General features: G+C 38.1%; 1 protein-coding gene across 1 annotated transcript in view; it reads left to right on the top strand.

The window, feature by feature from the left end:
• The window catches only part of LOC139452860 (homeobox protein MSX-3-like), a 20,847-nt gene extending 7,395 nt beyond the window's left edge, over positions 1-13,452 (top strand). Inside the window, exon 2 of the mRNA XM_071234498.1 lies at positions 12,389-13,452. Coding sequence (XP_071090599.1) covers positions 12,389-12,822 — 434 coding nt within the window. The 3' untranslated portion in view covers positions 12,823-13,452. The remainder of the gene's footprint in view (positions 1-12,388) is intronic.
• The last annotated feature ends 285 nt before the right edge of the window (positions 13,453-13,737 follow it).

Here is a 13,737-nt window from a genome sequence, read left to right as displayed (position 1 = left end):
CCGAACCTATTTTTTATTTTCACTAAATATATCGGTGCTGGTAATTTTGCAATAAGCTGGATATAGTGTTCAAAGTAAAGTCCTACCCCACGTCAGATAGTAAACAATGAATAAAGTTGACTTATGCATTGAAAGAATAAAGAAGTTAAAATCCAAGTCAACTAGTCATTGTTAGTCAGCTTCTAGCATGTCGCATAATCATAAGGTATTACACACATGCATCCCACAGCAAATGGTGTGTTGCTATAGATTTGTAGCTTATAGATCTTTTTGAAAGCTCAAAACGTTTTGAAAGCTGTAGCGTAAACTTTTCACACACTGTTGATTTCAAATTATTTCAGAATTTTCCATGCTTGTTAGTGACATCGATCTGAACGCCCTTGATAAACAGATTGTAATGTCGATGTTGGGGACTAGAAAAAAGCCAGAATAATTTCATTAGCGAAGGATCAATTGGATGATAATGATTTCAAAACCAACATGAAGTTTAAAAAAGTTAAACGTACATATAGAGTATTAATTTTGAAGCCAAGCATGGACCAATTATCAAAATTATTTTCAGCACCATAAATCTCAATTGTCTCATGTTTTTTTAAACTGTTATATCAAAATGTTATCGTACACACCGCTCTTATGTTTGAAAAAGAGCAGATCTGCGTGTTTATGTTGATGTAAAATTAATTTTTGTCATTGCATTTTAAAAGGTAGTTGGTTTGTTATCTAATTTGGGGTTTCCAGCTCGAACGAGGGTACACATATGCATCTAACGTTATATATGAATGTTTTTTTTGTCCGAACCTATCTGTTTGACAGAACAATACTGTTTCCTTGCCCTGTGTTACTTACATTTTATTTTTGGACTTCGAATTACTTATAAATATACCCAAGGCAAACTATTGAATGAAACCTGCTCCAGGTATGTTTTCCCACAAGCTTAAAGACGCACGTGTTCATAAGTAATATTAAGTTGTTCCTGGATGAACGTTCTGTAATAGCATAATTCGTCTGTCAAGACAAACATGTATGGTAAAATGGAGATCTACCCCAGTTGTGTGTGATTTTGTAGTCAAGATATTTCATCCGGGCCAGTAGAAATCTCTTTTGACTACTGATACTATTTGTTTCTAAAAGAAGTAATTATTCAATTGCCATATGATCTAGCATAACTGAGAACGCGCGACGGTACGGTTCGTCAGCTGTCATGTTAGGCATTACAAATCCATCGTTTAAGGTTCTCATGAATTCTCTATAGTAAATAATTAATTAATTCTGCCAAGTAATGTTCGGTAATTCTCGCATAAGTGCCTTCTGTGATAATTGGTTAATAGACAAGGTTCCGTTTTGTCTCCGTCATTATTGCGTCTTCTTCACCAGTGTGGCCTCATCGAGATCGATAGCACTTGTACACCTCATTCGCATTCTTAGCTGCAATAAGTCACATTAATTTTGCACTCGAATTAGATTTAAAATTCTACCGCAATTGGTTTGTTTAAACACGGTTTCTGTTTCTGCATAAATTATTGATGAGTTGGTGGCATGAGCGGTAAGCAGAGAACACACCGAGACGCAATGAATGAAGTGGTTGTCCCCCAGAAGTGTTAGGAAAGACATATACACGTGTCCTCTGTGAACAGGTCGATTCAAACTACTCCAACGTGTGATTGCCGACCGGTCATAATTCGCATCAGCAATTACTGGCATCCCGGGACTCCGTGCCCGACAACTGAATATACGTTACTAATTAATGTAACAATTAAAACAGGGAAACAAGGAGAGTAATAGAACACTGTGCTGTGTAAACGGGATCTCACCTTTCTGTTGGGTCAACCAAGACTTGTTAGTTGGTCTCATGCTATACAAGTATGAAATAGAGGCCTCGCGGTCCCATCATGACATTCATATTCATTAGTTGCCATTTTCGTTTTGAAGATGATGATGTTAAGAGAATACAAGCATCGTCATGCGATGATGTTATGATCATTTCATGTTAGATTAAACTAACGTTACCTAGTCTATTTCAAGAAATCTATAGTTTAGTTCCCTCACTAATACAATCCTACCAATTACATGCAGGCAAAACTACTGGGCCCTGGAAGTCTTGCCACAATCTCCTTGCTTCTAGTTCCAGCCTAATCCAACGCTGGGATATCGCGCCAGGATTCTTGGGTTTACAATTATCAGATATATGTCGCTTTGCTGTCAAAACATTTATCTGAAATACTTCTATACTTTTGCGGACCTTTTCTCACCATAATTGAAACAAACACGCTCACGATGGCACCTGTTAGAAATCTTCCTGTTTGATCCATTTCTCTCACACCCTCGCTATTTCACTACCCCGTTGTGTAACCCACATGAAGGAATTACTCTCTAGACTCCCGATAAGCAGGGTGTTAAATCCTTGAAGATCTTACAACTACATACTTGATTATATTTGCAGTGAGGATGCTTACCTCATCACAAAACCCAACATATACTTCGGGTGTACCCAAGTTAGTAGATTTAGTCAGTCACCATCAAATCTATTTTATGGTCTCTGATTTAGTGTTTGTGATAATTAGTATGAAAATATGTATTCAGTCGGAAACTGTTTTAAATCGCCTCATCCCAACTACGGATTTACGCAACCGCAAGTATCATCAGTAGCAGGATGCAGCGATAGCAACACAACGTGAGCGGTGTTGGCGTGTAGAACAATGTTGTGACCAATGTTCGTTTCCACCTGCCAACATCCATCGAGCACATGGGTTCTGCCTGTAGAATTGGTAAAAGAGGATCAGTATGCTTCAAAGAAACACAGCAAACTAGTTTTTATAAGTGAAACAGTTTTAAAAATGTATTTAAAGTTATTTCCATTTGAATGTTTGTGGTAACACACAATGCCAATTCTCTGCATTCAAGTCGTTTCCTAAGTTGTTTTGTCCTGTACGCAGTGAATGGACAGAGATAATGATCGCCCGGATTTGTGTGTGCGCTGCCTTTGAGAAGTGTTTCAAAAGTGAAAAGAGCTCACCCAAAAGATAATGTTAATGGTTTTAAAACGGCATGTCACATGGTGTAATTTATTAAAATTGCTAACAGATATGGGGACTAAGAGCAATGTGAACATCATTGCCTGCTGAAATATGAAAGCTGAATTTAACTTCTCAAAGGAACAAATCATTGATAGAATATTTTTACATGTATTTGTTATCTTTGAGATACCTTTCGAGCTCTTTTGATCCAGATCACGTGACATTCTATAAACTTTATGACGTAAGGCATCTTAACGACGGGCATTAATGCATTTGATAATTTCAGCCCAAATGTGTGTGGTAAATTATCAAACTATCCATAACCTATTTGCCACCATAAATTATCTTCGCAGCACTGATAATTTCGTTTCAAATTGCTAGTATCTTATCACAATTTGTTTACAGCTTTTTGCACTTTGAAAGCGGAAACACTAAATTGCATTTTTAAGTGATGGCTACAAATTAACGAATACCAAATAAAACTGGGGTCTTTTTATGACAAATGATCTCTTAACTGGGTTCTACCCAAAGGTTGCGCACGAGAAGTAATTAGTTTTTGATATTGCCGATATAACGTGTATATGTGATAATACAAGGATCTGGATCACGTGGTAATTCAGTGCTCTCAGTGCCAGATGTTCGTATGTTGTGGCAGTTGTGGGCATTAAAGGAATACTGCCATTTGGAAGACCTGAATGACTGCTTATAGCGATATACATGTAAGTATTGCACCTGCGCACGAACAGATCGGCGTCTCTTTAGAACAATATATACATACGTGTGGATATAAAAGAAGTCCCATTTCAGTTTCAGTTTAAGAACCACGGGAAAACTTTATTGTTGGCATTGACACAAACGCCAACTGACAAAACTAAGACAGCATTGGACATTACGTTTTAATGCTGTGTTTCTCGACAGGAGAAACGCTTCAGAAAGTGAGCTGTTTGTGTCTGATGTATTCAGTACAGTGCCGAATAAATAGCATTCGTTACGAAGAACGTTACAACTGGCGTTTCTTTGATGTCATCACAATTTGTCAGGGATGAAAAGCACATGCTCGTGATATAGTCGGAATCGTACAATGGACTCTTCTTGTAGTAGAGATTTCTTATAATTACGGATTGTTTTGTCGCTTTTATTAACAACACATTGTTGGGAATTTAATTTTGTTATCATATCAGCTAGATTATGTCCCTTTAATGAACGGCAGTATCCGGTATGAAACTGTCTGATGACGTTGAGGCCATTTCAAGAAACTGGTAAATTAAGATAATGTTCTAAGCCAAGCCTACTTATATTGACAGTACTGTTATTTTTCAGCACTTGCCGGAAACAAACCTATGTTCGTTTAAAGTAACGATTGTTAACATTTCCTATAGGAAGTCGTTAGGGTAATTATGTTCATCCTGCCAGTGTGTTTATCTCCCAGATGGCGCTGACAGACATAGGTTAGGTCGGATTGGCTAATTGTTGACGTCGTAAGGGGCGCTTATGTCAACGAGACCATTTGTCGCTTTTGAATCAGACGTCAACCGAATTTGCGAAATTCCAATTCGATACGTTGTGAAATTTAATAGATATGTCATTTGGATTTTAGTTTGAAGTCATTCTGGTGCTAACTGTGTAGGCATTTGGCTGTGAACTTTCTTATCGCTTTCTGCAATTAGACTAATAGGCCCTCGAGAGGGAAAGACGTGGGCACCACACACTGAGAAATTCACTGAATGCTTTTCGGCTTTGGCAGCCGAGTGATTTACGGAGTTATTCCCCCTCGGGCGCTCTTGAGTGTTGCTGTTTGACTTAGCGTTGACAGGTAACATAGGTGTTTTGCTCCATGTCGATTTGTCCGCTTCTTTTGCTAAATTTGTTTCTTTTGCTGGTATATTTAGGCTCTAGATCAACATCCTGCTAAACGCCAGAGAAGATATGGTGTGAGGTTGAATGACATGGACAACACGAGTGACAGCACCATTTACTCTGGGCACTCCGTTATCACGTGCCGCGCCCATTGTAGAGTGTTACACTGGTCGCTTACTAAATACTAATCTCAACGGGTTGTTTGTTCTTTAATAAATATACCCATGTTCGTTCTTATTGTTTACCCCTAAATATATGCGTCTAAGTATAGGGGTGACATTAGGTATGAGCATGAGTATATATAAAAGGACGAAGTATTATAAAGACTATTCTTGCCCCCCCACACCCCTCCCCCCTCCTCCTAAATCCGACAAACCGAAGGCATTGTTTGCTTGTACATTTACGCATTGTTTCATACATTTTATCATACCACTGGATCCGATGCAAAATTTTAATGAAAATAAGTTAAATGTCAGTCATATGAACTGTTTTAGTGAATTTAAGGCCATTTTGTTTCAATTTGACATTTGTCATCGGAACGTGGCCAGAACCGGTCTCATTACACCTTGTCCTTTGAAGATTATAGTCATGATAAGTTGGATGGAAAACGTGTTTGGATTACGGGAGACGCAGGTGCGAAAGGAAGTATTTCTTTCAAGAAAATAACTGTTTTTAAATGAAAGGTAATATGAAGGTATTGTATGCAAGCAGTTGATAACTTTGATATATTAGCTGGTGGGTTATCTGCCCTTGTTTTGCCATACAATGCTATTTGTTAAACCACTGTACCAGCCGTGTATTCCTAGATTTAAGTTTAATGATGTAGGATGATGACAGATAGACATCAAGATCCGACTAGAACACACGCATCACTGAGGGGCGAGTAGAAAGGGTACAATATTATTAAGTCAGTTTAGAATGCGTGAACATGAAAAAAAAACCTTTCATCTTTTAGGACCATGTGTCAGTTATTTAAGATGTTTGAAGAAACGTAGGGTTGATTTACATTCGTTAATAATTTAAAAATATATCTGTAGAATAAATCTGTATGTGGCCTCCGTCTCCCGGCGTTATAACATAATGAAGATACTCTAGACGCAGCCAGGAGGAATTAATATGTGTTTTATATTCATATGTATTTTATGATAATTCGGTAGTACACATAACACATGTTACTTTATAAAATGCAAACGTAAAATATTCGTGTTTTTTTAAAGGTGAAAAATGTTTTATTAAGCCATCGTTCCTGAGATACCTTGAACTTGATCACGGATCCCTTATAAACCTAAAATCAAATAATGCTGCTCATCCCAATTACAGGAAATAGCTATTTCAGTTTATCAAAAGCCATAAAAATCTTTCTATCTTTCTATAGTAATTCATAATATTAATGTTGAGGACATATTCATGTACACAATTAAGTTTTTTGTTAAATTGTATCACAGATTACGCAAGCTATACAATCAGCCAGCTGTGTGAAATATAATACACCTGCAATTAAACAATTTTAAGTGTTTAGATCTTAAGTTTCTATTGAATACCAAACCAAGTTTCTAATACACCGACTTTTATCGATTAATGATAACTTCTCTCGTAAATAGTTTCGTCACTGGAACAAAGCGTTTATATCCTTAGTCGGTCGCCAAACAGGACGACAGCGGGACACTGCTTTAAACTGTCCCCAGTCTATCCTGACGTCCTGTGCACATTATGAAGCCTTCTCTACTTCTTGTTTTCCGCTTGGCTAACGAAAGTATTCATTTATTATTTAGAGCAATTGAAGTATTTGAACGGATTTCACAAGCCGTGAAGTCTTTTAATCTCCTCCTTAGACAGAAATCATACAAGTTTTAAGAAGTTTGACCTGAATAATCTTCCAATTTCCTTGTAATATTTCCTTGGTGTGACCAGCTATCAATGGGACCGCTATGGATAGGACGACGATGTACGAAAATTAAACCAATACAGACGAATCTGGATACCATGTCATGTAGAAACTGTTTTAAATGCTCATCAATTACTAAGTATTCTCTGATAAGTCACTGTGTGTTGAGATGGTGTTAAGAAGTTAAACTCATTGGGCTAATATAATCCGTCTGCATCTTTAACGCAGTTTCATTTATCGCTGTGAGTTCATGTAGGTACGCTATATAGGTAGCAGCGGTACACCACGAGACACTTACAGCTGCCATTAAGTATCTGAAAACGTTTTAATTCACGCGGAAGTGCAGCTGACATCAACAACGCACCCTTGGATTGATACACCCGTGTGTTTAGAGGAGGACAAATACCATCACTGCACATGTAATCGTCACGCCCACAATCAGCTGTCGGGGGCAGAATACACTTGTCTTGTGTCTGACAGACACTATATACAGAATGGCAAGGGAATGACCTTGGCGCTTGAGCAATACTAAAACCTGTAACGCGAAAGCATGACTTGTAATGTACGAAAGATTACAAGGGTCATCCCTCTCTTAAATTATTACTAAATACTTGAATAGAATTGAAGATATTGATAGTATTTGAATTATGGTGAATAGTTTCGGGAATTGTAATAAAATCCCGTGCTATCAAAAAGCCACCTCGTATCATTGTATGTTAGAGGAATTTGGAAAACCTGCAATGAAAAGGTCGCCTTAATTTGTAATTCACATATGAGTCAATCAAAGATGAATCAGTGAGAATCTATTACAACAATGTGATTACTAGATACGATTTAGAGAGGAATAATTTTGTAGTTTGCTAAACGAGTTGATGCTGTAATCGATATTCAAGAGAAGAGAAGTGTAAACGTGCTCTTATTGAGGCACAGTAGCTGCCGGTGTGTGTACGTAAAACAAGGTAAATAAGTAGGAATTACTTTTATTTTTAAGAGAATCTGTAAAACACAATTATTCAAATTAAAGAAATACGTTCTTCTCACGAGGGCAGGGCAAGTTAGATGCTGGAACATCTGAGTTAATGCTGGTAATGGGCAGTTAGGGAAGGGGTAAGTTCTTAATTCTGCATTGATGAGAGTTTAATCACCACAGTATGCGCAGGAAGAAGGCCTTGTTTATGCCAGGGATTGATGCCGCGCTGTTTCTGTTGTGGTAGAGGGGTTGAATATGCCAAGGATTGTTACCGTACTGTTTCTGTTGTGGTAGAGGGGTTGAATGTGCCAAGGATTGATACCATACTGTTTCTGTTCGGGGGGAGGGGTTGAATATGCCAAGGATTGATACCGTACTGTTTCTGTTGGGAGAGAGGGGTTGAATATGCCAAGGATTGATACCGTACTGTTTCTGTTCGGGGGGAGGGGTTGAATATGCCAAGGATTGATACCGTACTGTTTCTGTAGGGAGAGAGGGGTTGAATATGCCAAGGATTGATACCGTACTGTTTCTGTTGGGAGAGAGGGGTTGAATATGCCAAGGATTGATACCGTACTGTTTCTGTTGGGAGAGAGGGGTTGAATATGACAAGGATTGATACCGTACTGTTTCTGTTCGGGGAGAGGGGTCGAATATGCCAAGGATTGATACCGTACTGTTTCTGTTGGGAGAGAGGGGTTGAATATGCCAAGGATTGATACCGTACTGTTTCTGTTCGGGGAGAGGGGTCGAATATGCCAAGGATTGATACCGTACTGTTTCTGTTGGGAGAGAGGGGTCGAATATGCCAAGGATTGATACCGTACTGTTTCTGTTCGGGGAGAGGGGTCGAATATGCCAAGGATTGATACCGTACTGTTTCTGTTGGGAGAGAGGGGTTGAATATGCCAAGGATTGATACCGTACTGTTTCTGTTCGGGGAGAGGGGTCGAATATGCCAGGGATTGATACCGCACTGTTTGTGCGAGTGAGGGATGACTATGCCAAGTATAGGTGCTGTATTTCTACTGTATTTACAACATTGTCTGGCTTTATATTTATAGTTACTTTATCGTGTGTTTGGGATGTTGTGACACAGAGAGGTGTGATTACCCCTGTACTGTCACCAGCCCGAACACTACAACACTACAACAATTCGGAGAAATTAAGGTCATATTTCCACAGTAACCCCGTACAGACTCTTACTCTTTCAGTGTGTGATCGTAGTTCGCGTCAGCCATTCAAACCAGGCTATTTGCGGCGGTTGGAAGTATCACGTTAATTACTCCCTTCAGATTTGAATAGCGAACCCTTTCACTTAAACTAGCATTGCAGCGATGAGTACTGAAGACTCAATCCCATAATGTCTAGCAGCTGCCGACAGTTTTTATCTCAGTACCTGTCTAGAAATACGAGTCACTGTGTTTTCTATAAGTGTTTCATATTGGAAAATGTAGTTAATAACTTTGACCATAGCGGCTGCATTGTGTTTAAAGCTTCAAATCACCGCTTTTGAAAGATGTTATTTGATTGGTTGGAATGTTATTTAATGCTGCCTCTTTTATTTTATTGGTTGGTTGACGCGAATCACATTTACATATCAAATAGCTCAAACTTTCAGGGCATATGGAGGGGCGCAGTTTACACGGTACGCTTCTTGATTTGAATGAACAGTCAGACTGTTAGCGGAATACACACTCGCTGGGCATATCGACTGGCCACCTTCCGCATACATCCAATATATCTGTTTCAAGAGTTCGTCATGTTAATCAGTATTAACTAGATTTTAATCGAACACAACGCAAATAAATCGGTCTGAAAGTTTATCCTTAGAACTGCGGAGAAGTATTTATGGATATATATGTTCTAATTATGTTGTAATTTATATGTAAGAATGATGTTGTAATTCTAGAAAGATGTTTTACCTGAGGAACTACGGTATAGTGATATTTACATCTGTTTCTCCCGCCAGTCAAAACAAATATTTCTGTCAAATAGCCTGTGTTCATTATCCGCTTATTCGCCGATTCTCTGTCTAATGAATACACATTAATTCCTATTTACTTGTGTGTAACAAGGCTGGGGCACTTAGACTGATGCTCATATCACTGTCAGGAATGGTAAAAGCACCACAACACATGGCCAGCTTGTCGATTTCAGGATAACTCCGGTGTACATTTCAGCACTATCAGTTAGATGTACAGGGGTGCTCTCCCTCGTTATGTAAAGTGTTTGGCAGTACCAATATGACGCAAAATACAATATATAAATGTGGTTATGTATAAAAAGGTCCTAATATATAAAATATTACATATCACATGCTTTATAATCGTGTCACCTGATATATAGCAATAAACAATTGGAGGAAAATACACTCAATCCACAACTTTCTTATTGGACATTTATGTTGGCAACGTTCGCATAAAACGGCTTAATGCACCCTTCTCTGGATCTTTGTGTAGTAAAAGAAAATATGTACATGAAAAAACAAACATGTAGCAAATAAGGAGTGCTTTTTAAACTGACTGGGTGAAGTTTCTTTACAAATGACGTGAACTACTTCGCACTGAAGGTTGTGACAGTGTTCGTGGTTCATATTACGTCGAATACCAAATCGCAGAACCGCTTTGGCATTAACCGATCTAACGATACTACCTGTAGTTTGCGTGAAGAAAGTATTATTTATCGCTAAAGATGACGTGTAACATTATAGGTAGGCGTGCCCTAACACTGCGATCAGGGTCTACTCACCTTGACTTGCAATAAACCCTTGACGTGTGATTATGTAAAACAGTTTAATTATTTTTTCAGTAATACATTTATTACACACAGAAATGAAATATTTCAAATTGCAAAGTGGGAATTCTTTTTCGTAAAATAAATACATAATCAGAATACAATACTTTAGACATTTAAATAACTTGTGACAAGGCTTAATCCATTTTGCAGCCACAGAAAATCTGTGAATCAATCAAAGATTAAAACTTGAAACATATCAAATAAAGCCAAATCTCTACAGTAAATGTTACATTGTTTATTTTCACACGTTGATGCATGCGTTCACAAGTTAATAAATTTGTTTATCACAAATCGACCAGAGTTGAATAAAACATATAAGCTTAAACCAAATTGTTTACTAATATGAGGTTTTAGAGTAAGATTGCAATGTATTTGCATTTTATAATGCAGTAGTTGTGCATGGTGTGTGGAATTATGGTCTCAGACCAACGAAATATTTATTCTCTACACAAAGAAGTATTTTTTAGATATTTAATAACAATTTCATCTGTCACTTGACGCTCAAACCTGTGCAGAATTATTTAAACCATGCAAACCATTTGCTTTTAAAATTACATACTGTTTCCTATGTCAATAATGGTAGTATTGATTCCGTGACACTTCAGAACAGATGTTTTCTAACCATCGGCAACAGTTTGTTTAAAATGTTTATAAAGAGTTTTTAATGAATTTGTTCCCGGCATCAATGAATAAGAATTATATATATGACATATTTACATGAAAAAATTAATCCTTAAACTGATATTATTTATTGAGTGGTAGACGCTTTTTTTATAAGCTCCATTGCGCATCGTATATCCATGAACCAATAAACTCCACAAAGTTTTTAACGTCATTTAGGAAAAAAGATGCCTGTCAAAACATGACTGCTATTAACATTTGATTAATTATAAAGACATTTTTGTGTTAGACTCGCTGTTCATCTCTTCATTGAAATGTACTGACACATGAAATGGATGATTTATATTTACATGTTGTCAGTCATTTGCGAAACAGATGTCACGCAAATTTCGTTGTTCATTATTTAAAAAAAGTGCTAGCCGACCAATTGCAGCCGTCATACATGTTTTGGTGATAATGTTGAATAATGACTTGTTGATAGGTAAATACCATACTGTAATTGTTTCCATGGTAACACAACGCATCGGGTGATAAAATAACAGATGTCTAGACAAAATAAATTCGCGTCTTTGATAAACCGACACAGTAACGATAAGCGAGAACAATATCGGATGATATGGGTCGAGAACATGCCCAAGCCTAATGACAGAGCGAGGTTAAAGGTCAAAGTCTGGTTGATTAATTTGATTGATTGTTTGTTGTTTAACGCCGCATTTAGCAATATTCCAGCTATATGATATAACCAGATACTGTATTATGTGTTTTTTACACAAGTGGCATGTTAGGTTCTTTTTATTCCTCATAAATTCAGAGAGGAATTAAGAGATGAAAATTTTATTTCGACTCCAATAAGTCTGAAAACGACATCAAGCTACCCTGGTCTGTGAAAAAACACAACGCAAATAATTGCTGTGTACACAGGTCGAAGACTAATCAGTTAGACATAGAATGCATGTCATCAAAAGTACTAGAAACTATTTTCAGCTATCAGTAAATCACTATGATTCCAGCGCCCCGTTCCACAAAGAGACCGAAGGGCTACGACTATCATAAGTCTATGCTACAAATATGGGAGTCATCATCAGCTTAGGGCTACGGCGGTCGTAAGTATGGGAGTTACAACAATTTTGGCGCTACGATCCCTTTGCGGAACGGGACCAGGCACTTTTGACCCGAGTAAACACCATCAAACCAATTTGTTGGTTTACGACAATGTTTCCTAATCTTTGGTATTATTTACAGGCACACCGCCCCGGATCCAAGCACCTACAAAATGCACACTACGTAAGCACAAACCAAACCGGAAGCCGAGAACGCCTTTTACTACGTCCCAGCTGTTAGCTCTGGAGCGGAAGTTCCGGGAGAAACAATATCTATCCATTGCGGAAAGGGCGGAGTTTTCAGCGTCCCTGAATCTGACGGAAACTCAAGTCAAAATATGGTTCCAGAACAGACGTGCGAAAGCAAAACGACTCCAAGAAGCGGAGTTAGAAAAACTTCGAATGGCAGCGAAGCCAATGTTGCCCCCGACATTTGGTATAGCAATACCATCATCCACCGCCTCCTCAGCTTCTTTATATGGACATCATTTAAGAGCTCATTTCTTACACCCGGGGGCTTTTTCCGGTTTTGGACTTTTCCCCGGAACCTCAGGTCTGTCGCTGTATCCTCACTGACACCAGTACAACCACGTGACAGTCCTTGTGGTGCCGCAGAATACAGACACTTGGATATACAGAATTATTTTTATTTGTACCTTTTGCACAATCACTTTGAAATATGTTAAAGGTCCTCCAACAATCGGTTCCTGGGGTATTATGCAATACTTGACCACAATTACGTTTCCTTGACGAGGACCGACACAAGGTGTGTGTTCGTCGACTTACTGGCCAGAATTAGCACTGAGTGTTTCCTTACGTTTACTTCTAGTTCAGTTGATGTTTTTGTTAATGTACTATTGTGGGAACGTGTTATAAATATTAAGCAGTTTTGGATAGTGCTCTGGTAAAAAAACTGAGGAACATAAGTGCTTATTCTTGGGAAGTTGAGACTTTGAATTTATTTTGCCCTTTTGTGGTTTTCCCCGTTCATTTAAACATAATTCGTGCCATGACCTTTGTACTGGACGCTACAGGTTGTCCAGTCTCGCCGCGACACACACCTGACTGGACAGATACTCTACTTATTTATTACGTGCGTCCATACTTGGTGTGTCACCGAACAGCGGGGTGCACGTCAAACAATCACTTTCATTTACGAGAAGTGATTAAATTTTGTTTTGTGTAAACAAACATTTATTGTAAATAAAATACTGAACACCATTCGGGCGTTGTAGATTTTATATATATAAATTTTATTTGTGATCTGCACACGTTGTGAACAAAGCGTAATGGCATTTGCTTTGCGGAAAGTTGACATTGCAAAACTTTAATCCACTTACTGAACAGGTTAAGACCTACGTACTGCTGACATAGTCAACATCATTGTCACACTGACGCTTACAAATTATTCATGATTTGTCAGAAAATATTATAACGCCATGGTTTTTATGGCTTACAAAGACATCATCATTCAACAATGCTTGACATCTG

Source organism: Haliotis cracherodii, unplaced genomic scaffold (genome assembly GCF_022045235.1).
Source record: "Haliotis cracherodii isolate W230 unplaced genomic scaffold, xgHalCrac1.p SCAF_9, whole genome shotgun sequence".
Taxonomy (NCBI): domain Eukaryota; kingdom Metazoa; phylum Mollusca; class Gastropoda; order Lepetellida; family Haliotidae; genus Haliotis; species Haliotis cracherodii.
The sequence above is the reverse complement of the archived record's forward strand: the minus strand, read 5'-3'. Positions and strand labels throughout refer to the sequence as shown.